Source organism: Tachypleus tridentatus, chromosome 2, assembly GCF_004210375.1.
Source record: "Tachypleus tridentatus isolate NWPU-2018 chromosome 2, ASM421037v1, whole genome shotgun sequence".
Taxonomy (NCBI): Eukaryota; Metazoa; Arthropoda; class Merostomata; order Xiphosura; family Limulidae; genus Tachypleus; species Tachypleus tridentatus.
Window position 1 is genome coordinate 92,816,970 of NC_134826.1, and position 26,636 is coordinate 92,843,605.

A 26,636-nucleotide genomic window follows, 5' to 3' on the forward strand; every position below is an offset into this window, starting at 1 on the left:
ATAAATTAATTAAGAATATGCAATCCCATAATCTTCCCTCCTTAAAGAGTATTGTTCAATGAATTATTGTTCAAAATGCTACTCCAAAGGATATATTTAACAAAATATGGAGACTGAGAAATGAATAATAAAATTATTTTCTCTTGAAGTTCAGAAAAAACGTTGAAAGAATAATTTCGACTGAATTAAATTCTGTATTTTTCTATTTTTCTTTTCATAACTCAAGAGTTTCAATGTTGACACCTGTCTGGTTTGTGTTGAAGTTTTGGCGCTACTTGAGGATAGTGTTCTTAGAATTGGATTGATATCATCGTTTATGTTATTTTTTAGTTTATGTGTGTGAGCGAACAAGAATGATTGGTCAACGAAAAATATTATTATATTTTAAGCCGGAAAATAACAAGAGAAAAAGTACCATTGAAGTTAGTTCAGTTTCAATGTTTTTAGAGATTTTTTTTGTGGTTCTTAAAGTAATTTAACATCAGCAGCAGACAAAAGTATTGTCTTTTGACAAAGAAAATAAACTTTGTTGTCTATGAGTTTAGTATTAGGCTTAGTTCGAACCACGGTCTTTTTAGTTCTAATCGTAGTTTTATTTACATATGCCATTTACTTTGACGTACAATAGTTTTAACAATCAGTGATATCGAGAAAACCCACTTGTAAAGAAATATATGTAGAAACGGCTTGTTTGGGTTGAACAATGTTTTACGTAAAGGAGCGAACAACGTTTCGACCTTCGGTCATCGTCAGGTTCACAAAGAAAGAGTGGTAACTCTTGAAAGCTGACCACATGTTTGAATATATAATTTTATATTATTTATTTTATTATTATTATTTATATTATTTTTTAAGATAGATATAAAGGTGTTCCTTTGTATTGGTTTATTTTAGGTTTAAGTTGTTATACAAGTAAGGCTTCTTTAATTTTGCATTTGTTTATGTTTGTTTCTTTATTTAGTATTTGAGTGTTTTCTGTGGTTATGTTGTGTTTATTTGACTTGCAGTGTTCGAAAACGTGTGAAGGTGACTTTTTATGTTCTTTGAATCTGATTTCCATTTTTCTGCTTGTTTCTCCAATATAGAAGTCGTGGCAGTTATCACATTGTATTTTATAAATAATGTTGGTGTGATGTTTGTCAGTGTAGTTTTTACATAGTATAGACCTCAGTTTTGTGCCTGGTTTTTGAATAAATTTGGTATTAACTAGAATGCCACATTTTATTACTAGTTTTTGCCAAAGTCCAATATACAGTTTTATTTGGAAAAACTTGTTGTCGCGTTGTTGCTCCCTCCAAGATGACTGCCAGCTGGCATGGAGCCGAGCCTTGAATACAGGACCATAGTCCATGTATGGAGTAGGCACAGTGGACTGGCAAAAACAAGGTGAGTGCATGCTGATCAACCAGCAGTGTCACTCCTCCATGCCTCCTACATAAAACAACCTGCCACTTCTGTGCAAAGAAAACTTCCAAAAGGCAACTGTACTGACAGGTTTCAGAAGTGTTTCCTGTAAGGAAAGACACAAGATGGTAAGAATCAATCAATGCTTTGATGTCTACTACATTAGAACAAAAACCTTGACAGTTGGTTAGTTGATTTAGTGTTTTACAGCACAAAGCAGCTAGGCTATGTGTGCCAAACATCTGGCAAAAAGTTAAATTTAGTAAAATTCATGAAAGGAAATTAAGGTAAAACAAAACAAAGTTTAAAAAAAACAAAAACATAAATAGCATAAAAACCAATGTTGACACCCAGTCTGCAATGTTAAAAGAGAAACTACAGTAATAGAAGTTGTAAAGGACTTTCTGTAACATAATTGTAATTATCATAACTCACCAGGAAGACTAACAGAAGTATAAAAACCACCATCAGTCACCTGAAGTTGGCCTTTCCAGTCCTGGTTCCGGTTTATTTGACGTTATGGCCATTTTCAAAGAGTTGAGTAATAAAAGTTTTAAAACACTTGCAGCAAAATTTTAACAATAACTCGCCAGGATAACTAATGGGTAGTTCACACAGCAGCGTTAGTCACCTGAAGTTGGCCTTTCCAGTTATTTAATGTTACAGCCATTTTCTAATTTCAAATTGAACTAGATGGACTTTGATTTTAAAAGGGAATCTCATTAAAAAATGTCTATTGTATAAATTAAAAACTAAAATAGCATTAAAAAGATTAATGGTCTTTAAAAAGCTAAAAACATTACAAAGGTGGACAGTGTCACCATCTCCAATAAAACAGTCTAATGTTATGGACAAACCTTGGGATAGAACATGTTTAAAATGGTGCCATCGTTGAGAGTCATAACAATAGCAAGAAAGCAAAATGTGGCTTATTGTGACCTGAGTGTTATACAGACTATATACTGGTATATCAGTTCCAGATAAAAGAAAACGATGAGTTAAAAAACTGACCAATGCGTAGTCTAGTTAGAACAACTTCCTCCTTCCAAACCTTACAGAAGCTAAACAGTCAAAGTCCAATATACGGTTTTATTTGGAAAAACTTGTTGTCGCGTTGCTCACTCCAAGATGACTGCCAGCTGGCATGGAGCCGAGCCTTGAATACAGGACCATAGTCCATGTATGGAATAGGCACAGTGGTGATAGTGCCAGAGCAGATAGATTTAGCTGTCGTGTCTCCAAGCTCGTTCCCGCGAATACTAACATGGCCTGGTATCCAGAAAAACTAGATAGAAGTAGATGTTAATGAGAAATGGACCAGTTGGTTTTGAATATCAGCGAGAACGTGAAGTGATTTCAGGGCCAGTAGAGAACTAAGCGAGTCAGTATAAGTAGTGCAGTTGGAGTACTGCTTAGCTTTAATATGATCCAGGGCAAGAGAAATGGTGTACAGTTCAGCAGTGAAAGCAGAAGCTGTAGAGGGGATTCTGCAAGCAACCACCAAACCACAACAAACCATGGCAGAGCCCACAGAGTTACCTAAGTTGGAACCATTCATATAACTTGGAAGTCCACAAACTCTTGAAGGCCATAGCCATCTGTGTTTCCTTGCCTCATACCATCACTTTTTGCTCTTTCTACCTGTCTTCTGGAAATACCTATGATCAATGAGACCTTGATGCTTTCATTTAACAGTTACTGTCTCCCTTTATAATTCTGGGGAACTTTAATGGACATAAACCTCTCTGGGAAGGTGCTGATATTGATGGAAGGGGTTGCTCCTTAGAACATATGCTCTCAGGTCATAATCTTTCTCTCTTCAATACTGGTTGTTATACTTATTTTCATGCATTTAGTCAATCTTTTCTGCTACTGATCTCTGTCTGCTCCTTTTCACTATTCTTTCACTTTTCATGGAGGATTGACAGTAATCCACAGCACATTAATCATTTTCCTGTCATTTTGAGAGAGACTGGCCCTGGTAGAAGGTGGACCAAGGAAATTGGCCTTCTTTCACTGCTCTCACAGAATTTGGTCCTGCTGCCATCAGTTGACAACTGCATGGCAGCAGTGAATGATGGTATTGTCTAGGTAGTTGCTGAATGTATTTCTGAAACTTCAACATGTTTTCCATGGTATCCTTGTCCTTGGTGTAATGGTGCCTGCCACATGGTACGGTAGGCTCAAAAACAGGCCTGGTATACCTTTTTTAGGTATCCCACAATTTCAGACTGCATCACTTTTCATGCACATTCTCTGCAGGTAAGTTATCAAGGCCAGAAGGAGTCTTGGATTAAATTCACAACCAGCACATCTTCTACCACCAATTCCAAAGTTATATAGGACAAGATTTGGAAGATCAGTGGGCAATGTGATTCTTTCCCTCTTTCAGTCTTGCTCTCAGGAAGTTGCTGATGTCCAGAGCATTACTGATATTTTTGGTAAAAGCTTTTGCTGGATATCTAGCACTTCTGCTTCATCTTCCACCTTCTCAGTCATCAAGACTTGAGCAGAGCGTTCGCCTCTTTCCACATGGGCTGATTGTTTATATGACTATAATCACCCCTTAGCACTGATGGAATTTAAGCTGACTGTTCATCGGTCTGGCAGTATATTGGCTGAACCTGATGATGTATACTTTGAGATGCTGTGCCATCTCTCTCCTACTTCTCTTGCTTTCTTCTGGTTGCATTTTAAGCAAATCTGGCAAGAGAATGTTTTCCTGATGCATGGTGCCAGGTTATTATCCTACTTTTCTCTATGCCTGGAAAGGATTCCAAGATTCCTAAAAGTCACTCTCCAACTGTTTTGACAATATGTTTCTGTAAGACCATAGAGAGGATGGTTAATTCTTGTCTTCTTTGATTTCTTGAATCAAACAACCTCCTCTCGTGCACCCAGTGTGAGTTCCGAAGACAGTGTTCCATCGTGGACCACCTGATTCGACTTGAAATGTCAACCAGAGAAGACTTTCTCAAACGACAATATCTCGTGTCAGTATTCATTGACCTTGAGAAGGCTTATGATACTATATGGAGGTATGGTATTTTGTAGACCACCACTTATATGGGTTGCATGGCCATTTGGCTATTTTTATTAAAAATGTTTTAATGGGCAGGCTATCCAAGTTTTTGTGGGTTTGACACTTCCTGTTCTTTTGTACAGGAACTTGGAGTCCCTCAGGACTGTGTTTTGAGTTTCACTCCTTTGTGTATAAAGATTAATGCTATCACTGGACAACTTCCTTTTACTGGCCTTTCCAGTCCTGGTGTCGAGTTATTTGACATTGCAGACATTTACTGATTTCAAATTGAACTAATTGTACATTAATTCTTGAAAAGGAATCACATTAAAAAAGTGTAATTTGAAATTAAATTAAATTAAAAATGTAAATAGCATTAAAAAGATTAATGTTCTTTGAAAATTGAAAAACATTTGTTAGGTAGACTGTTTAATCACCACCAATGATATTATCTAATGTTATGGATAAACCTTGGGACAAAACATGTTTAAAATGGTGCTGTCTACTTCTCTCCAGTTTTTCTGAATACCAGGCCATCTTGGTATTTGAGGGAACTGGCTCACCAACACCGCAACTATATCTGTCTGATCTGGCACTGTCACTACTGTGCCTGTTCCATACATGGACTATGGTCCTGTATTCAAGGCTCAGCACTGTGCCAGTTGGCATTTGACTTGGAGTGAGCAACATGAAAACAAGCTTTTACAAATAAAGCTCCCTATTCGCCTTTAGCCATCTTGCTTTCATAAGTGTTGGAAAGAAGTTGTTGTCCTAACTAGACTGTACATTAGTTACAGTTTTTGAACTGATTTTTCTTTTATTTGGGACTGATGCATAATTGTGTGGTCTGTATGAAACTCAGGTCACAATAGTCCACATTTTACTGTCCTGCCATCATTAAGACTCTCAACACTGGTTTTAATTTTTTAATGCCATTTAAGTTTAATTTTAAAAAAATGGACCTTGTCTTGTTTTAATATCATTCCTTTTTACAAATTTTAGTAATTTTACCTTTAATTTTTTAACTTGTTTGGTGCATATAACCTAGTTGCTTTGTGCCATAAAACTCCAAACAACCAATGATATTGTCCACATGGTTTCCTTCTATGGAAAATTTCCCATCACCCTTGTGCATCTACTTTTCCATCTGATTTAGTTGGCTTACTTTTCCTTGTTTTCATTGGTTTTCACTCTGTAGCAAGTAATGTCTGTCCAGATATACTGATCCATAAATTCATACTGTAAGTCTTGTAATTAAGGTTTATAATTCTCACTGTTGAGATGGAATATTCCACAAAATTGCTAGAGCAATGGTTCTTAACCTTGTTGGAGGTACTGAACCCCGGACGTTTCGTACTTGCATTCACTGAACCCTTCGTAATTAGAAATGTAAAATATGATTTTTTCAAATTCAAAACATAAGTAGATATTCTGTCAGTGCACAAAATGAACCATGCATTAGTCGCACATAATATCACTGTGTTAAAAAGAAACAAAACATGAATTTCACACAAAACCAAAAACATAACTTAATGAATATTTACTGCAAATCAATGTGACTTTTGCTGTTGTCTTTCAGAGACAAGTTTGGAAATGTGCAGCTTCACCTTGGCAAGCGTCACTCTCATATCATTTTCGCAACAAAGTCTGTTCCTTTTCTTCGTTTTTATATCTACCATCCTCGAAAAGGATTGCTCGCAAAGATATGTTGTAACAAACAGTACGAGTATCTCAAGGGCTTTCTTTGCAATAAGAGGGTATGCCACGATTTGGTGACACGTTGTTCTGAAAAGTTGCTGTTGAACCTGGCTCTGCTGAAGTTCAATGATTTCATCGAGGTATTCATCATTGACATCTCCTGTCACAACACTAAATGTGAAAGGCTGTCTCACTCATGCTGGATATGACTTTCTGGTGGGGAAGTATTCGTCGAGAGACTTTGCGAGAGTGCATGGCAATTGCTTGCTTCAGTTCCCCAGGTACAGAAATGTCTCCGATTTCAGAAACATCTTCAATTTTACTTACACAGTTGTCCAGCAGGGGAAAGTTTGCAAAGTTATCATTCTCTGTTCGTTGTTTCCATAACAGTAGCTTGTCTTGAAAAGCCTTCAAGTTTTCTTCCACTTTGATGTTGACTCCACTGCCCTGCATCTGTTGATTGAGAGCATTGTACGCCAAAATGTGAATGAACTCAAATTTTTCAAAGCAATCTGCATGACAATGTTGGTGCTCTCGCAAAAACAAGGCTAATTCCACACACATGGCAAAAACACGATTCAGCACCTTTCCCTCTCAGTCTTGCTCTCAGGAAGTTGCTGATGTCCAGAGCATTACTGATACTTTTGGCAAAAGCTTTTGCTAGATATCTAGCACTTCTGCTTCATCTTCCACCTTCTCAGTCATCAAGACTTGAGCAGAGCGTTTGCCTCTTTCCACATGGGCTGATTGTCTATATGACTGTAATCACCCCTTAGCACTGATGGAATTCAAGCTGACTGTTCATCGGTCTGGCAGTATATTGGCTGAACCTGATGATGTACACTTTGAGATGCTGTTAGAATGGTACAGAAGTACCTCGAATTCAGAGCCCATTTCATTACACAGCTCTTTGAAGATGTGGTGCTTCAGGGCACTATTTCGCACAAAGTTCACACATTCCACTACAATTTTTAATACTTCTGCCAGTTTTGAAGGCAAGGTTTTTGTTGCCAACGCATGCCCGTGCAGAACACAGTGTGTTACAATGATGTGTGGTGCATCGGCTTTCACCAGCGCACCAGAACTAGAGTTTTGTCCCAGCATGACTGGAGCTCCGTCCGAACAAACTGCAGAAACCATATCCCACGAAATATCATTGTCTCTGAAGAAGTCATCGACAAGTTTCTTCATGTCGGCTGCCTTAGTTGTTGTTGTAAGAGGCTTACAAAATAAAAAATCTTCTTTTATCTCATCCTTCACATAGCGCACGAATACAACAAGCCAGATCTAAGTCAGATTGGAAACATCGGTGGTCTCGTCGAGTTGAAGGCTGAATTGTGCTGGGCTTGAAATCAGATCTGCAACTACTTGAGCCAAGATGTCATTGCTCATGTCATATATTTTGCTGCTGATGGTGTCATTTGAAAGAGAAATTTGTGATAACTTATTTTCAGCAGCTTTTCCCAGCATGATATTTGCCATCTTCAATGCAGCTGGTTTTACAAGTGCTTCACCAATGGCATGTGGTTTGCCCTGCTTTGCAATCAAGTACGCAACTTTGTACGATGCTGTGAGGATTGGTTTGTCGATGGGTACAAAGCCGAGAACAGGTAAAGTAGTCTTTTCATCAAACCTGGCTCTCTTTATCTTGAATTCAGTTAGTGTTGTGTTCTTGTGTTTCCCATCTCCATGCTGCTTTAGGGAGTGTTCTCTTAGTTTTGCCAGTGCTAGACTAGAATTGCTCAACTTGGCATTGCAAATCATATTCCGTTATACACGTGAATTCATATTGTACGTATTTGTCCGACCACTTTCTGTTTTTTGCTCGACACAGTTAGTATAAATGAATTGAAAGATTAGGAAAAAATCACAAATGATGCCCGATTACTACAGTCACAGGTCGACTGCTAAGTGCACGAAGTTCCCTGCAGCACAGATATTAAGGCCAAGTGATGTGATGTGACCAGCTGTAGCCAATGATGGCAAAGTGGAGCATGACATCACAAATCATACGAGTGGGTTGAATGGAATGGGCACACACACAGTGTGTGTGTCTTGACCTCCGCTGAACCCGTGAGACTGACTCGATTTAACTCAGGTTAAAAACCACTGTGCTAGAGGTTTCTTTGCAGTCTTTTATGTTTTAAATATGTCCATCCAGACAGTACCAAGTCCTGGTCTATCATGAGTAAAGCATTGTTGATAGTTGCCCATTTCTACAATCCTGGTTGCATAAATTGGGACTTGTTTGCTTTTAAAAATTGCACTTTCTGTGGTGTTGTACTCTACTCCCCACTGTTTCCCCCCTTTCTTCAAGTGGAATGTGGGAGTCCTTACCACTTACCAGCTCCTTACTGTTGGGGGGTGATGGACCTTGGAGGTATCCTCCTGAGTGTGCTCAGTCCTATTCAGTTGATAGTAGGATGGTGGAATTCTGTTACTGTAGGCAGTGGGAACTGTTTTGCTACCTTGACTGGTCTGGACTGGTAATGATCAATTAAATGCATTTTTACCCTTCTTGATTGGATCCCTAGTTCTGTCAATGTTTGAATGTCAGTTCTCAAGTGCTTTGGCATCAGATTAGAGCTGGACCAGCCAGTACAAGTTTTTCACAAATATGCATGGTAGGGAGCCCTCACATCGTAATAGATACTTGATTATAAATTCTCAGTGCTTCTAGGTTGTAGATTTGATTCAACCTTCATGTTGCATTCTCCTTTCCTGCTGTTGCCTTGATGTTGGGTTCTTTGGTGGCTTTGTGTTGGTTGTGTAGTGAGTCTGCACCCATGTCCTGTTTGTGTGGTTGGAATGGAAGTTGTTTTCTCTTTGGATTTCTAAGCCTAGGGAAGAAACAGTTTGGATCCTTCTACCATGGACTGGAAGATTCCAAATGTCATTTGGGTTTAGACTGGAGATGACCCACCAGTTACAGTCTGATGCACCCTAGCCATTCTGTGCCATTTGGCACATCCAATTGAATGTTGAAAATATGCTCGTTTTCTGCCTGATTTAGTGACACTATCCTTACAACAGGCAAAAAGTACACCTGATACAAATTTAGTGTGGTCTTTCATAGTTGTGTCCCTCAATAGAGAAATGTCATACTCCATAGGCTTTCTTTGAACATTTTACAAAAAGTGCTCATTTAGATAACTTTGCACTGATCCTTCCACAAGTTCAGTGAGCAGGGGTGAGGCTTCATATTGGAAGTCATAATAATCCTATTTTGAAAATGTATTTCTTATATTGGTGATTTCTTCCCACTCTCATAGCTTCTATTTTTTCCTAATCATTGAAGTGCAAATAGGGCTTCACAGTATAGAGGGACCCAGCTATACCAGGAGGATGTGTTACACTTCTATTGGTGGAGGGTTGTTACATGCTTATTTGCATGTTACAGTACAGCTATATCACTTGTAAAAATCTGAAGGTAGGTAGGAGCATTAAGGCTTGTAATGTATATAGAGCTGTTATGTTAGTGGAAGTAAGTATATATCAGAAATATGTTTTGAGTGTAAGAAAGTTAGTTTTGACACTGCATTTATCAGTAACATATGTGCTAGGTTTTTTTTTGTGTGTAATGGTACTTAGTCCATGGAAATTAAGATGTAGGTGGTAAGCCTTATTAAGACAATAGATTTATAGTTTTAATTTTTGTTCTTTGTGTTGTTTTTACTAACTTGTGTCAAATGTTAAGTTTAATTTACTTAATCTCTGAAAATTAATATATATTCTCTTTGATTGACAGTTAGAAATGTCAGATAATATAGAAAAAATACTTACACTAAAATAATTGTTGTAATTTGAATAAAAATGTAGGGTTGGCAATAATTACCAGTTCTCAGATGTTAAACAGTAATATCATCATCTGGCAGCATGTAAAAGTAAGATAATAGAGAGCTTACTCACTTTTGAGGTAGTATTTTGTTTTTTGTTATTAATATTAGTATATATGTATGGAAAACAATTATACTTTATGGTTCTTGCATAACAAAAATTTTTTTTGATTCATAAATGCAGCACATTGTGAAAACCGGTATATACTCTGATGGATAGAAATATCAGAATTTATAGAAATAGTTAAACACTAAAAATAATTATCACATCTTTTTAGATTTCATTTGTACTCTTGTCATGTAACAGAAAACATAAGTATACAGTAAGGAAGAAATAAGTACTTAACCTCTTAGGTGTTACTAAAGAGAAATTAAAGTGTACCATATGGTGTGTTTCTCAATTGCTTGTCAGTTACAATTACACCACATAGAGTGTTCTGCTGCTGAGGGGTTAATATTTATATATATTTAAAACTGATGTATATTTTATATTAGTTTTTATTATACACCAATATTCATCTGGTATTATATTTGAAAAGCAGCACTAACAACCAATAATTACTTTAAGATTTTAGTGTAACTAGAAAGAACACTTATGAAGTAGTAGTCTTATTTTCTTAATGTTGATGTATATTGGTATCTGAAAATTAAATGTAATCTTCATGGTCCTTTTTCTAACTAACATATACTTTATGGTTCTAAAGTATGAAAGTAATATATATTTATAATCTTTTTATCTGGTAACAGACAAAAGTATAAAATTAGAGAGAATTTAGGTACTTGTAAGGTAGTATTCTTTTTTTCTTTATTAATATTGGCATATATTTAAAATTGTTATGTAAAAAATAAAAGCCAGTATATACTTAATGGTTGTAGCATAACTAGGTGGTACTCCTTAATCTTTTTTAAGCCTCTTTAATATGGGTCTTTGTGAAAGGAGGTTAAGACGTAGAAAGTGTATCTTCACAGCTATATTGGTCCTACATTTTCAATCACATTGAAAAACCAGAACACATCTTATATTCTATATTAAAGTCTATACTTTGATAACTTGGTTGTGCAGCATTGAATTTTGGTTAATGATTGTCTAAAAATTTTCTATTTTGTCATAGATTTGGTCTCCTTTCCATTTTTAACTTAGTCCTTTGTTTCAAGGTGAATAAGGAAGCAGATTTCAACATACAATATACACAAGTCAATATTGTAATCAGGATCATTTGTAGGAGATATCAAGTATACAAAACAAAGTTTTCATGAAATGCTGGAAATAGGATTAACATTATATATATATTGTTAGTACAGTATAATTAATTTTTATAAAACATTTAATTTTCAAAAGAATAATTAATCAGTATTTATTATCAATTTTGATGATATAAAATTTTAATGTACTGTAATCAACCTGCAAAAAAACTTGCTTTAAATTATTTTCACAAAATTTTAAAAGGTTTTCTAAATATTTTGATGCCTTCATACAAATGCACCACTACAAAAAAATGTGTAAAATAACATATAATACATATATGCAAGAATGTAGAGTCAAAACATATCTTAAAATGTTTTAGTTTAAAAGTTAAACAAAAAAATGGCACTTGAAATTAAACAATTTTGCAATTTTCATTGGTGATTTTGGTAAATGTTTTGGTTAATTTCATCTTTGTTTAGGTTGTCCATGTAGAAAAGAGACTTAGAACTGCCTTTAGTGCTGAAGAAGTTCAGAGTTCTGCCAAACAGCTCTCTTCAGCACAATTGAAACAACTGGAAAAGAACAAGTTGCAAGCTAAAGTAAAGTTGCAAGCCAAGAAAACATCAGCATTATGGTCATCAATTGGATTATCTTGGTACAAAGCACTGGAAACAGAATTTACTGAGGAATATTTTCAGAAGGTGGTACATATATCAGTATTTTCTTGTAGAGGTTAATTTTATAATATAGTCCCATATGTGTATGAAATGAATTTAGATATATTCATACAGTTCTAGCGATTAAGATTTATTCCTTAGAAAGTTGTGAATGTTTTAATTGAGATATTTCAACATGAAGCTGAACAAAGAACTCAGTATCACAGCTATTCAATGGATAATAGACAAGTTGAAAGCACAGCTGAAACTAAGTCTTGTGAAAATGTACCATGGGTACAATACTAGGTATCTGCTAATGGAGAATTATTATTATACCAAATTATTGCATTCATCATGATATGTCAGGGTTAAAAAACCATCATTCATCTAATTTCATTTCTGATACCTGCCTAACTCTGGTATTTCAAAACATAACTACCTCTGTTCCCACTTATAACTATTAGTTGACCGTGTTTCTTCCTGTGTCCATCTAAGCATTGATTTGATTTTTTCTTGCTTGCTCCAATCTTTTATACTCCACTTAATTGCCTTTAGTAAAATTTATCTCATGATACTCTCTACCTGTCATGATATTGTATTAGTACCACATTCAGGTAATGTTATTACTATTTCTCAATAAAACATCACTAATGGGTTTCCCAATATTACGATTGTTTGTAGGTCTTTGAAACATTAACTGTGTAATGTAGTTGATTTTAAATAAACAAAAAAATACATAAACTAAATAAATAAATTCATTAAAAAATCTCCAATTGGCAACCCAGTTTATAGTATAAAATTGTATTCTAGGATTTTTATTTCTGGCACAGAAGCAAATCAGGTATCCTATTCCATCTTCAATATGTAGCATTTCACAATAATTGAGGATGTGTGTATGTGTGTGTGAGAGAGAGAGTCACTGTCGATTGAGACTGTAAGCAGTCTTTATTTGTTGTGAGATAGAGATGTATGTTCATATATGTGGTAGTCATCTTGAGGTTTTGGTTTCAATTCCCTTGGTTGAACTCAGTGGATAGCTCAATATTGATTTACTTAACAAAGCAAATTTACCTCCCATAATGGTGTTTCAATTAATGATAATCAACAGTCTTTAAATGACATATAAAAATAAAAAAGTAGGATACTTTGGGATAAGCTATCTTGGATTTATATTTTCTTGTTGGTTTGAACATTTTCCCAGCTACTTTTGAGCCTGCACCTGAAAGTGAGTTTTTAGTTTTCTACCTATCCGTGAATATTATGGCTCATGTTGAAAGGTTTTCCTTCTCAGTTATATAATGGGACAGTTATGCCTTATTCGACACATTTGGAACTTAGCCTACCACTTCCAGATGGAAGCTCTTTCCAACTCTCAAGTAATACATCTGCTTCTTGAATTTCAAGGTTGTGAGGTAGGGTTGGTGTGGAACTGGGTTAATCTATAGATTTGCAACTCTGAAATCTAACAACCTTTTCCTTTCCCTCTGCTTTGTTGGACAAATCGCAGTATCCCCAGTTTCATTGTTGATGAGCTGAATTCCTTGTTCATGTGCACATTGGTTCACTTTTTGGTGTTTTCATTCCTTCCTGTTGTCATTTGGAGACATGAATTTCCTTGGCTCTTACACAGGGTCATAATTCCACCCCCTTTTTATGGTGCTGACTTATGATATCAGCTTCTTAGTACCTGGGCACCAAGAAAAGATCCTGTTCTTATCTAAGGGTTGTGCTACTGGGTCAAGTCACCGAGCAGTATCACTAATAGTTGTATACCTTCAAGGTCTGTTAAAAAGGTTAGGAAATAAATATAATTTCTTTTTCTAGAATGATACAAGTTATGACATGAAAACAAAAATTTTTAGTCTAAATAATTTAAATTTCATAACATTTTATATTTATACATATCTTTTATTTTTATTATATTGACCTTTCAGTCAGTGCTGCCTAACATAGTAGAAGTTACAGTGCAGCAGTGCACATGCACTTATGTTACTATATCCAAGAATATAAAACTGACCTTTACAAATTGATCTGTCTTGGCTGTATTTTAGTGCACTAATATTTTGTACAATACAGTCACATTTTAGTTTTAACACATTGTATATCCATTTGCATTTTTACTATTTACAAATAAGTTTTAAATACATTTTTCTTAAAACATAGAGCAGTAAATAAAGAAGTAAATAACTGTCTCTTCTAGTTACGACCTTTGTACTCCTTTGATGCTTGTCATAAGTTGCTAAATTTCATAAATTTAGTATGTGGAGAATGTGAAATGAAATAATTTTTTTAGGTTTTATATATATTTACATATATTTGAAATAACCAAAAAAATTATGAATTATTTTATCAATACCATAGAATTCCACTATAATTTGTCATGTATTTGGATCTAAAGAGTATGAAAATTTGAGCAGGCTGAAGACTAATTACCAGTTTGAAGATTTACATCAAAAGAATGATGTGTTGTTATAACACTTGAAAATGAGAAAGCCATTAGGGAAACATTCTGAGCTTTCAGTTGGTTTTTCATGTGTGATAGACAGAAGTAATGGTGTATAAGGGGGCATTTCCAAAAATGGGAAGAGGTGATTGTGGTCAGCATGTTAAATTCAGTGCATGATTGATTTCTCAACAAGTAGAAGAGACAGGAGGATCTTATTTGATATTCTGGCTTGTCAGTAGTGGCAATTTGAATTCATAATTTTTAAGAAACTGTAGACTTTATATTTGGACATCACAAACTTCAAATGCGAATCAGTGCTTTATTCAACACATAAAAATTAATATTCAGGATTTACTTTTAAATTAAGAAATTAACTAATGTGTAGTACTACAGTTTTAATTATGAACTACAATTTGGTGCCAAATTAATTGATGTACATTCATAAAATAGTAGTTCAGTAAAATCATCAGTTTTCAGTATGACAATTTTCCTCTGGCATCTTGTTTCTTATCGAGGAGGCACTTGATCCCGGGCTTCTTTTTTGAATTTTAGACCTATATTCTTGGAACTATTCATATCACTCTAGTAGCTCGACATGTTACACAGGTGATGCCTGTGGGAATGGACCAATTGTCTCAGTCCAGACATATTCTCCAAACTGAATAGATGTATTGGATTTTATAACTGATAGGTGACTGGGCTGTTGTTAGATTACCCTATCACTGGCTATTTGGTCTCCAGTAACTCGTAATTGAGTTTTGGCAATAGATGCATTCCATCATAACAGGATTACAACTCTGAACTTTCTCTCCATTTAACATGTTACCCAAGGCTCTGATTATGATTTTGAACCCATTCTCAGGTTTTGTTGATAGCACCAGTTTGGCTGCTACACCCTGGTTTCTGCTTCTGCAGTACCTTTTGGAGTGTCCACCTTTTCCATTTCTTCTTAGGTTATCTTTGTGGAGGCATCCATAATCTGATATGGTATACTAAGCTATTTAGATGTTCAGACTTTAGGCAGTGAGATTGTGTTGTCTTTTGCATGGCATTGGGGTTTCATTTCTAAGGTTGACATGCATCTGTATCAGTTTTTACTTAGTCCGAAAGAAATATTTATGAACAGAAATGAGTTGTATGTTAAAAAAGATGTTGAACCCATTTTGAGCAGAAGTGCCAGTTGTAACTCATTTTTGAGCTAACTCTCTGACAAAAATGTTTTTGGGTCTTCCACAGCTTTCCATTTAATTCAGCCTTATTGATTATCATATTTTTGAAGTCCTCAGTGCTCTCCAGATCCCTCAAGTAGCTTTGGGTCTTTGATCTCAAATGACTTGTTACATAACAGGTATATTAATGTTACATTACAGGCTGTATCTGAACATGTGTTTGTGATCTGATTTTTTTTACTATATATCTTTTTTTTACCTGATGGTTTATTTTTTTGTGGCTGTTGACTTCCAGATATCTGTTGGAATGATTCATGCTTTTTCTCCACAGACTGCTTTCTCTTTATTGTTTTTTTTCACCAGTTCATATTACTATGTCTCACTCCTAAGTCTGATCATATTTCTATCACGGTCATGTTCAGTGCAGATCTTGAAGGTTTGGTTACCTGCAGAGATACTAGACAATGACATGACTTTTTATTCTGGGCTTTTTTTGAAAGAGAGGAACCTTTTGTGAGTCGTATCTATTCAGATTTGTCAAATTTATATATCAACAGCTTCCTGGAGGTCATTGTGTGGATTGGTACTTGGACCTCCCCCAGTACTCTTTAACTCATATTATTTACATCAACTGGCAGTTTGTTTGTATGAGGGATGTCACTGTGCTATCTTAACCATTTCTGCTAGATTATACAGAAGGGTGGATATTTTCATTGCTACCTTTCAGGGTCACAGTCTGTGACAAGTGTTGCTCAAGCATTTGTGCTTTTACCAGACCACTTCTCAACTAGCAGCTGCTGTTTAAATATACTTTATACAAGTTGCAACATGCTTTGTAGAAATGAAGTGTTCCATCAGGCCACTTAGGAGCTGATCAGGTGGTATTAGTATTTTGTGCTGGATTATCATGAGCAAAGAAAGCATAAGGGGATTTTGCTCATCCCTGTTAATCATCAGTAAATTGGGCTTGGTCTGCTTTTAAAAATTTAGGAAACGTAGTTTACCTATTCCACTGTTTCCAGAGCACTATTCTTCAGGATTTCTCAATGCACATTACCACTGAGATTTGTCTAGCAGAGCTAGGGAGTTCTTACCATAACCAGTTTCCAGTTACTGGGGTGATGGACAGAGGCTTTTTTCTTGGGAGTGTTAGAGTGAATTCTTCCACTCTTGGAGAAAAAAGAGGGCAAAGTTGAAGGCCATTCTACCTGGGTCCTTGGATGTTTATGTCAAATGTTGGTAGGAGTGGCACCGGTCTGTAAGGTAGCTTATAATACCTTTTCAGATTTGATGCTCCACTGTCTGGTTAGGGTGTGCATGGCCCATCTTCTTAATTGATATGGATTCAATTTATTGTTGATGGAAGAGGGTCTGCTGTCTCTGTGTAATTCTGAAAGCAGAATGATCCTATCCTTAGTCCATGGTCGAGCACAGTTGTTCTACATTCTTCTCATAATTCCAAGAGCAAGAGAATTTACCTTGCACACAACATTGAGAAGTGAGAATGAATGTTCATAATTCTAGACTGCATAAGTTCTGTTTCCTTTGATTGAGTAAGGCATACACAATTCTGTGATAATGAGCCTGGGATGTTTCCTTTCAGGCATCTCTGGGTGGAAGAAAAAGTTTGTACACTTCGTTGTTGCTTACTTTATTTTCATGATTCTGGTAGCTTGGAACACATTAATCTATGACTGTAGGTTGGAATCCAGTCCAATGAAACTGTTGTTTTTATTTGGCTTGTTTTTTATCATAACAATCTAATATTGCTGCAGTCCAGTTGCCCTAGCCACCAACATGAGATACAAAGACCAAGACCCCATAATTTTAACACAAGAAATGGAACCTTAGATATCTGGTTGAGGCTGCGCTATAGCGAGGACCACTCGTATATTTCTGCCAACAATACAGGAGTTAAGTTCAGCGTGAAGAACATACCCATTCTAGATGTAGTGCAGCCCCCCTCACTAGGGTGCTAATCTTAGGTTGACACACCTGTGATTTGTGCAGATGCTTTCTGTATTCTGTATGGATAATGCCATCACTGGCCCCTTCTGTCTTCTCAGTGTGAAATTCTACCTAGATAAGTGAGAGTGGAGGTATGTATTGAAAGTTAACATCTTCCAAACTTAAAACTGTATTTCCAGTAATACTTCCTTTCATACTCTTCCTCCCCACTAAGAGCCACTGTGTTAGAAATTGGAAGAGTCAGTTTCAATAAGTAATAACATTACCTGAATGTGCTGCTTGTATACAGTACTGGGATAAGAGGGTGCATTGACATAGGTGGAGAGTACCAGAAGATAAATATAGCCAAAGGTAATTGAGTGTGGTATGTATGAATAGAGGTAAGTATTATAATTGGAAATGTAATTTCAATTTAGTAAAATGTTATTGATATGTTTCCAGTAGTCTTGAAGTGCATTACATCCTTATTCTAGATCAACATTTTATTTGTCAATAGTTTAGTGAACATTTGTTGTATATCTGATTTTTATATTTTTGAACATTTTGTGTTTATGACAACATTTACGTAAACAAGATAATTTTCTAAGTTATTATATAGTTCAACACAAAAGATACATATTTTTTTGAAGGTATGATTTGTTAAAATCTTAACTATATTTTTGCCAGTTGAGTAAATTCCTGGAGAATGAACGAAAGAAGTACACCATTTATCCACCAGAGGATCAGGTTTATTTATGGACTAAGATGTGTGAAATTGATGAGGTATATGTAATTTATTTCTTTGCTGTAATCAATCAAACTAAAATCATGTGAACATGTTATGTTCTGATAATTTTAATTACAGAAAATTAACAGTTTTAAATGTATTTGATGAGGTAATTGGAGTAGTTCTCTAATCTTCTGAAAGAACTACTTCAGCATCTCTTAGAAAACTGAAAGAAATCTTTTACCAGGACTTCCAATACAATATGCAATCTCAGCTCATATTTAGGTAGCTTTCCTGATTTAGTGCTATCCCACATTCTTTTGCTTGCTACTAGTCTTGAGGTTCAAAATCTTGTATGACATTGCTGCATTGAAATGAGCTTGTGACATGACAACTCTCTACCTATAGGAGTGTCACTGCCTCCTAACACAGCTGGCTTTCTCTGTATTGATTGTTCATTGGTCATTTCTTGATTTGGTATTGATACATTAAAATGTGTATGTTAATCACTCACAGGTGATTTCCCACCATAAATGTTCAGTTGAAATGTCTATAAAGCTCACTGTTATGGTTTGTTTGTTTTTTCACTTTCATATAATTTTGCCTGTGTAGAGTTTGTGGTTTTTATTTTCCACAACATTAATTACACAGAGTTCCACATTGTAGCATTGAACCTCTAGATTGTGTTCATTCTAGACAGGCCACCACAGTTGCATTGGGTGCTTCTTTGTCATCAGGGGGATGTGACAAGTATTTTGTGGTAGGCAGTGTTCTCTTCCATATGGCCCAAGACATTTTCAGACCTTGACATAGTCTTCTCTTCTTCCATGAGGATGTGGAATTTAGGGAGCCTTTTCCTACTTCCTAAATTAAAGAAAAACAAAAAAAACTTCCAGTGCAGATAGATATCTGCTTTGATATTCTGTTTTTCTGTGATTGTACTTCTCAGGAAGGGTACCTTTCTCATTCTTTCTTATTTCTTATTATTCTATACATTCCCTTTTTCATACAGCACTTGCTTCAAATTATTATATTTTTCTTCTTCCCTTGTACTCAAACTCTTGCTGAAAAATTATTTTGTCCTAACTTCACTTCTTGGACTCCAAGGATCTGGAATCTCTTCTTCAGGCTTGATGTTCTTATCCTTACCCTCTGTTCATCTTTCTCAAACTCAGTTTTCTTGCCTTCATTTTTTCTTCACTATCCTTTTACATTACCAATTCTTTATCTATCTTCTTTTGAAGCAGTCCTCCCTTTCTTGGAATGGGTTTTTGCAAACACTAGTTTCCTTCTTTTTTATACATTGGCATGTTCTTCTTCCTCAGCTTTGACCCTTCTTACTTGGTAGCTCTATCCCTGAGATTTGTTGGCAAGAAACAACCTTCCTACCCCAGCATATTTTTCTCCCTCTTATTTCTGGGATCTTTCTCTGACAACTTTTCTCCACATTTCAGTTCTTTGTAGTCTCGGGACTGAGGCTGTTTGCTAACATTTTTCCTTGATTACCCTAAGCTCTTTTTCCAGTTGCTGCTTCCTGTTCTTCCATCCTGTTCCTCTTGACTATTTTTCGGTTTCTTCGTGGCAAATTTTTTGGGCTCAGAAACAGTGGGAGCACTCTGTCTTGATTTGTGGAATATATGGATTCCTTTTGTATTTGACTGTTTGGGATTACAGGTTCTCTCCATTGGCTTTACCCTTCATTTTTCCTATCTTCCCTTTTTGCTAGTTGTTCCCATTCCTATCCCCCCTTCATGAGATACTGTTTTCCACCAATGTCTCTCCAAGACAGTGTCAGATCGTTTGGCTAAGGTTGCTACCAAAAGGGTTTCTTTCTCTTCCATTAGATATACACATATATTTTCATTTAAGTACAGAATGTACAATTTAGTTATTTTTAGAAGCAACAGTTTATTGCAGATTTCTTTATATGACTGTGCATAAATTATATGTTGTGTAGCTCAGTTGTGAATTTGTGCTTGTTGTATTAGTGTGTGATGTTAATACAATCTTCATGATTTTTCTCATTGTTTTAATGGCACATTATCACATCATAATATCTTGTAGCATATTGGACATTTTGGCCTCTGTTAAGCCATAAGTATGCACTCAAAATGTAGTTGAAGTACAGTTAGATGGATAGATAGGTACAGGTTTTATGCAGTACTACCATTAGTAGAAAAAAGTAGGCTTAATTGAAAGCAGAAGAAAGGAGCCCCAGCTGTGTACTTTATTTCTTGTGCTTCATGTGTATTTATTTATTATTATAAAAGTAGCTAAAATGTAAACATAAGAAATTTATAAGGTAAGGTTATACAAAAGTTAATAATAGGTTTTCAGGAGGTATACTAAAAAGTAGTATGTGTGATGCAAAAGATAACAAAACAGTAAAATGAAGTATAAACAGATGTATGCTGTTATAAGATTTAAATTACTTTGGATAAATGATTCTAGTTTACCATTGCAATTTGGAGTAATTCTAGAAAGAAAAGGAAATAATTTAGAACTATTTCCTAATTTTTGTTCTGGTGGTTGGTCAGATTGATCAACTCTGTATAGAGTTATAGAAAATAACACATTAAATGTAAAGGTTTTCTTTAATTAATTAATTTAAAAAACAAAACACTTAAGGTTGTACAGAAATGAAATTCAAATATTTTCAGATTAAAGAAAAGTTTTCATTCTAACATGAAGATCACTATGTTCTTTGAACAGTTAACACTGACATTATATAATTACAAAGTGTTGGTAACAATATTTGATTAAAAATTATCATTTTCTTGTTACAAAATATTGGAATTTTACTGAAAATTTGACAGATTTTTTGAATATAATTATATACTTAGAGTTGTAGTATGTGTACCACCATAATTATAAGGTTGTGTAAGCCAAGCCTATTTATGTAGGGTTAAACACTTCAGAATTGCCTCAAAGGTTGCAAAAATGCTAGAAATTCACAGATGTATTTCCTCTTTTTGTTAATTATTGTTAATAGTCATTTGATTCATGTGTCTTTATTCTCATATGGTTCTTTTACTTACAGGCTTGACTGAATGAGTCAAGTTCATGATTTTAAATTTACTTTTATACTTTCCATTCTATAATGTCTAATACGTATTATGTATCCTCAAAAATTATGCAAGGTTTCAGTAATCATTAAGAGTCATTCGTTAACAAAAAATCGAGTTTTTGAATAAGTATTTCTACTAGAACATTTTCTATTAATACATAGAGAAAAAGTTTTGACTACAGTGAGTGCTAAGTGATTTTCATGTTAAGATTAAACACACATTTCTTCATCTGAAAAATCTCAAATTTCAGTTTTGTAATCTCTGAAATCTCCGAAATAAATTTCAAACATTCTGTTGTTTTTATAATAAAACTTATCTATAATCTCTTTCAGCATATGCCTGGTCTTAGGGACTGTCCTTGTAATCATTTTGTGCTCATTATAATTTTAATGTATAACCATAGTATTAGTAAATGCATATTCACAAAATTTTGCAGATTATCAGAAAACAATGCTTTTGTACACAAAATTTAAGATTTTTAAAAATTAATTCTTAAATTTGTTAAATGTTTTTCTCATGCCTTTTGTTCTTTTCAAATCTTAACTATCCAACATGCAAAATAATTTTCATCTTAATATACTTTTACACATCAAAAAATTTTCATGTTTTACCTGCAAAATCTTTATAATCTCTTCAGATAATTACCAAACGTTTTTGAGAAAACACTATATTTTAGCTGTTATTTTCTCTATAAAATCTGTGTATGGGTTCAGTTGAGTTTATCGACCTCATGATCACCATAAAAAATTAACAAATAGATATAAATTATGCTTTTTTTATTCAAGAATGATTACAGATTTATGACATGAAATCACAGATGTTTGTGCTAAATATTGTAAATCTTATAACATTATATATATATATATATATTAATTTTATTGCATTGACCTTTCAGCTATGGCTGGGTAACGATACAGATGTTAAAATAAGGAGGCTCACATGCACTCATATAACCATATCCAGGAATATAACACTGGCTTTTAAAAGTGGTTTGTCTTGGCTGTATTTTATTGGATAAGTAGTTTGTAAAATAGTAACATTTCAATTAGTATACATGGTTACTATTTACAAACAAGTTCTCAAACATAATTTTTAAAGCATAGAACACTAAGTAAAGAAATACAGCAAACAATTATCTCTTCTAGATGTGAACTTTGTACTCATTTGCTGCTGCCTTAAGTTGTTTAGCCTTATCAGATTTTGCATAAAGAGGATATGAAACAAAATTTCTTTTTAAAGTTTTATATATACATTTGGATAATGAAAAAAATCATAAATTACTACATTGATACAACAGAATTCCAATATAATTTATTAATGTTTTTAATTAATGTTTTTTTATTAAGCAAATTGATATGAATAATGTGTCTACCTAGTAAATGTTTTTGTTATTGCACACCATCAGATTTGTTTTGCAGATATTAAAAAATTAATATAATTATAAATTTATAGTGTTCATATGTTTTTCTATCTTTTTTTGTGTAATGGTAGTGTTAATGGAAAAACTGCTAGTACCCATTCAATGTTGTTAAATAATTTTTTCCAAAGCATCCTTTCTCAAATATTCATTCAAGCCAACTGTTCTTCAAGTTGTCTTTATACAGGATCAGTCAGTTTGATCAACCTAGTTACCAATAAGAAAAAAATAATAAAATTACCCCTTTTTACCTTCCTAGAATGACTTCAAATTGTAACATAAAACTACACTTTTTTATTGTAAGTAGCTTCAAGCTTGTAACAGCATACATCTATTTATAATTAAATTTTATTGTTTTATAGGTCTTTGAACCATGTCTTAACTGCTATCCATGCTATTATAAATTGTAAATTACTCTTGGGGAACATGCAATTCAAGTTAAGCTATTGAATTACATTATCCATGTTATTTGTTTGTCACATGAAACAGTTTTATTATATTTATTATTAATAATTTTACCTAATTTTATCTTAACTGACCTAAAGTGATCCATACTTTTAGATTTTAGTTACTTTTATAATTATGCATAAAGAATAAACATGGAAAACAAGAAATAAAATACTTAACCAATCTTATTTTTTCTAGCTCTCCAAGAACGTATCAAGTTGAAGAGAGTTAAACCTAATTTTTATACTAATCCTGTCATATATTGTACCTAATAATTTTTATTTAATTAAATACAACAAAGAATATAAACTAATAACATTGCAGAAATTAGTCAATTTCCCCACCCTCTCAATTTGTTTGGCTTTCTAACTACGACACAATGGTTATTACTGATTCATACAAGCTACTTGTCACATTTTGCACAAGAACTCTGCTTGTACTCTGAATTGAAAAGACTAGTATTTCTTCAGGACAAAACATTATGCAGTATGTGATTTGAAAGATTAAAATCTTGACTTTCTATCAATTACAGAGAATTATAAACATATCCTTAAAATAATGTTACAATTAAGTGTAACAGGAAGGGTCTAATTTTCTACTGATAGCACTGTAATCAAACAAAATTGAATGCTATAATAATTATGGTTTGAGCAATAACAGTTCTGTTGTGAGTAATTTATGCTTAATTTTTTACTCTTTCAAGGGGTGGTGGTAAAAATAGAGAAGATGATGCATAGAGAAATTGTGTCATGTGTCATGCTAGAAAAAAAAATGGATTTTTTAAGATACTTCCCTGTAAAATTTGGAACATGAAAAAACAGTTTAAGAAAAATTTGAATGTAAAACACTAAAACTTTGTCACATGTAGCTAAAGGATCCCTGGGTTGAAAGAGGTGTCTTTAATAGGAATTTAAAAGAACTCTAGATTAATTTTTTGTAATAATTTTGTTTAACAGTTATGAGGTAAAGTTAGTAGATCTGAGTGAATACTTGTGCTTGTAAATTAAGTGTATCGAGTTTTTAATAATTGATGTTTTGAGCTTTAAAAAATAATCTTTCATTGAAATTCCATTTCAACTTCTTGGTTAAATGAAGGATTCCTGTGCTAACGTTCTGGTCAGTATCCTGTTACAAGTAAAGATTATGATAGTATTTTCACTAATATATTTAATAGGACAAGTTATATTTAACAGCATTCTAAAATATTTTCAATGGTATGTTTTATAGGTCAAAGTGGTTATTTTAGGTCAAGATCCATACCATGGACAAAATCAGGCACATGGTTAGTAGGTTACTGAATTGAAAATTGACATTTATAAAGGTTCTATTAGGCATGTAACTTAAAGTTGAGTTCATGAAATGTGTATTGTCAATTTGATTAATAAATTTGGAATTGAATGTTGAAAATGCCCTTACATTTAGCATTGTTAGTTTGTTTACATGAAATTCTTGTAAAATATGAATTGTCACCACTGAAAATAACGTAAAAGATACAGTTGCTTAAGCTCATATTTGTGAAACATTTAGTAAAAACTAAAGAATTATCAAGTTACTTGTAACCTATCCTCAATTTTTAGTGCAGTATTGAATGGATTTTTGTAAATAAACTTGATCTTTTTTCTTATAGGTCTTGCTTTCAGTGTTCAAGAAGGAGTAGCACGACCACCAAGGTAAAACAGTACATCAGAACTTGTATTTACAGTACTGAATGAAATGAACTCTTGACCATTGTATTTTGATGTTCAAATGGGTGAATAAGTTATTAATCTAATTACATGATTTAATATAAATAATTGGGAGACTATAATAATAAAAATTGAAATATGTTATTTTCTTCTAGTTACCTTTTAATTATATTAAGGTGGTCCCTTTCTTTGCAGGGAAAATTTCTAGTTAAAATGTCTGAAACTCTCATCCCTAATTCTGTTCCAGTGTACAAAAAAAACACATTAAAGATCAAAGTTTGTATATTTTGGACAATATTTAAAGGTTGCTCAATGAGGTCAGAAGTTGAAGGTCCATACTGTATTGCCTGTGACTCTATGCACTGTGAGAAATAAAAACATATTTACAAATAAGTTATTTAAAGTATATTATTATTGTTTTGCATGTACAATAGTATAATTACATAAATATATGACTTTGGTGAGATGCTTTTGCATGATGTATTTTTCTCTTTGCTGTTAGGAAAGTGTATTTTACAATCCTGCAGAAGGTGAAGGCAGAATTGTTTCTACTCTTCTTTCTGTGTTGTCAGTAAGGGCATTGTCACTTTTCGGCATTGTTACTAAATCATTCAAATATTAAACTGTCTTTAGTGCCTCCCTATAGCCCTCTATACACTTTCTACTGACTTTCTACTTTTCCAGCAAATGTATAGCAACTGAAGCTTGAATTTCTCAAGTGCCTCTCTGGATAGTAGATGATCTGCTGCTTCTTTACTTCTGAGGTTATTCAGAATCTAACTGTCCCATTCAACTACAAGTGGAATTGTTCCTTTATGTTTTGTTCTTCACAGAAGAGATGTCAAGTTCTTCAGCTTGAAGAACAGTTGATTGGTCCTGCACATCATGACCAAGGCTGTGAGCTTTGGCATTAAGGAGAATGTTATATTTCTGTCATTCAATTTTGTTATGTCCATAGCTGCTGCTAAATTGGGAATGACAATATGTCGATTTGTTCTATAAGTTTATAAGAAGCTGATTGTCACTTATTTATCTGTCCTTATCACTGTTGTTGGTAATGCATTCACCAATCTTACCATCATTGCCTTAAAGTTATTCTCAAGAACTGAAACTTTCATTTGAGATTTGCTGTTTCTGATCTACCTTCCACTTCCTTCCCATACTTGCCTCAGTTCTTTTTTCAGCCCTTGAGTTCTTTAAAGAAGGAAATTTATCTACCTGGTCCATGCACATACAATGTCTTCTTTCTGTCTGAGTGAAAAAGAAATCCTTGTCTTCTGGGATCTTGATCAGGGTTAAGACATTCTCTTGAGTAATGTCAGAAAGGTCCTCTGTATTATTCACTAACACTGCTTTGTTAAGTGGCTGTGTATTAATTTTCCTTTTCAAACTTTTCTTTAACTTGCTCATTTTTATCAGAAAATCTTCTGGTGGTATGACATTCTGGATGAATTGAAATTCTTGTCTTGCTCTAGAAAGCTGCAACCACTTTGATCACAACCTCTATGCTTTCATGAACTGCCTTCTTTAATGTTTTGTGTTGGAAGAAAGATATATACAGCACAGATCTCTGTGAAGGTAATTTACTCCCTGTTAATTCAGTTAATTCTTTTTCAAGCAGCCAAAGTGTAGTCTTGCTTTTTGTTGTAGTATCTTTCTGCAATGGTGCACCTATACAGCAGTGTCAGATGAAATTATACAGAAGAATCTGCTGAAGTATATTGATATATCTGTATATCCTCACATGAATTCTAGAAGCTACTCTCATATCATATAGAATATTTCACAAGTAAACATGAAAACAGGGATATACACTGCTAGCCAAAATCTTAAGGCCAATGAACATAAAGAAAAAGTATGCATTTTGTGTTGTTAGACTCAACCGCTTATTTGAGTAGAGCTTCAAAAGGTGAAAATAAAAATAAAAA

At 34.0% G+C, this 26,636-nt stretch overlaps 1 protein-coding gene and 1 long non-coding RNA gene across 12 annotated transcripts in view; one reads left to right on the top strand and one right to left on the bottom strand.

Annotated features, from left to right (window-relative positions):
• Positions 1-262: 262 nt before the first annotated feature.
• LOC143244553 (uracil-DNA glycosylase-like) overlaps positions 263-26,636 on the top strand; it is a 32,194-nt gene continuing 5,820 nt past the window's right edge. The window contains exons 1-5 of one of the 3 annotated variants that reach the window (XM_076489468.1): positions 263-422; positions 11,626-11,850; positions 18,052-18,147; positions 24,251-24,305; positions 24,651-24,693. In XM_076489468.1, coding sequence (XP_076345583.1) covers positions 354-422; positions 11,626-11,850; positions 18,052-18,147; positions 24,251-24,305; positions 24,651-24,693 — 488 coding nt within the window. In that variant the 5' untranslated portion in view covers positions 263-353. The remainder of the gene's footprint in view (positions 423-11,625; positions 11,851-18,051; positions 18,148-24,250; positions 24,306-24,650; positions 24,694-26,636) is intronic. The other 2 variants (XM_076489469.1, XM_076489470.1) reach the window with 2 other exon arrangements.
• LOC143244554 (uncharacterized) overlaps positions 13,036-26,636 on the bottom strand; it is a 43,618-nt gene continuing 30,017 nt past the window's right edge. For 7 of the 9 annotated variants that reach the window (XR_013025193.1, XR_013025196.1, XR_013025192.1 and 4 more), the window contains exon 7: positions 21,919-22,783. This is a non-coding gene — a long non-coding RNA (uncharacterized LOC143244554). Of the gene's footprint in view, positions 13,585-21,918; positions 22,784-25,103; positions 26,380-26,636 lie in introns of those variants that run through there. The other 2 variants (XR_013025194.1, XR_013025195.1) reach the window with 2 other exon arrangements.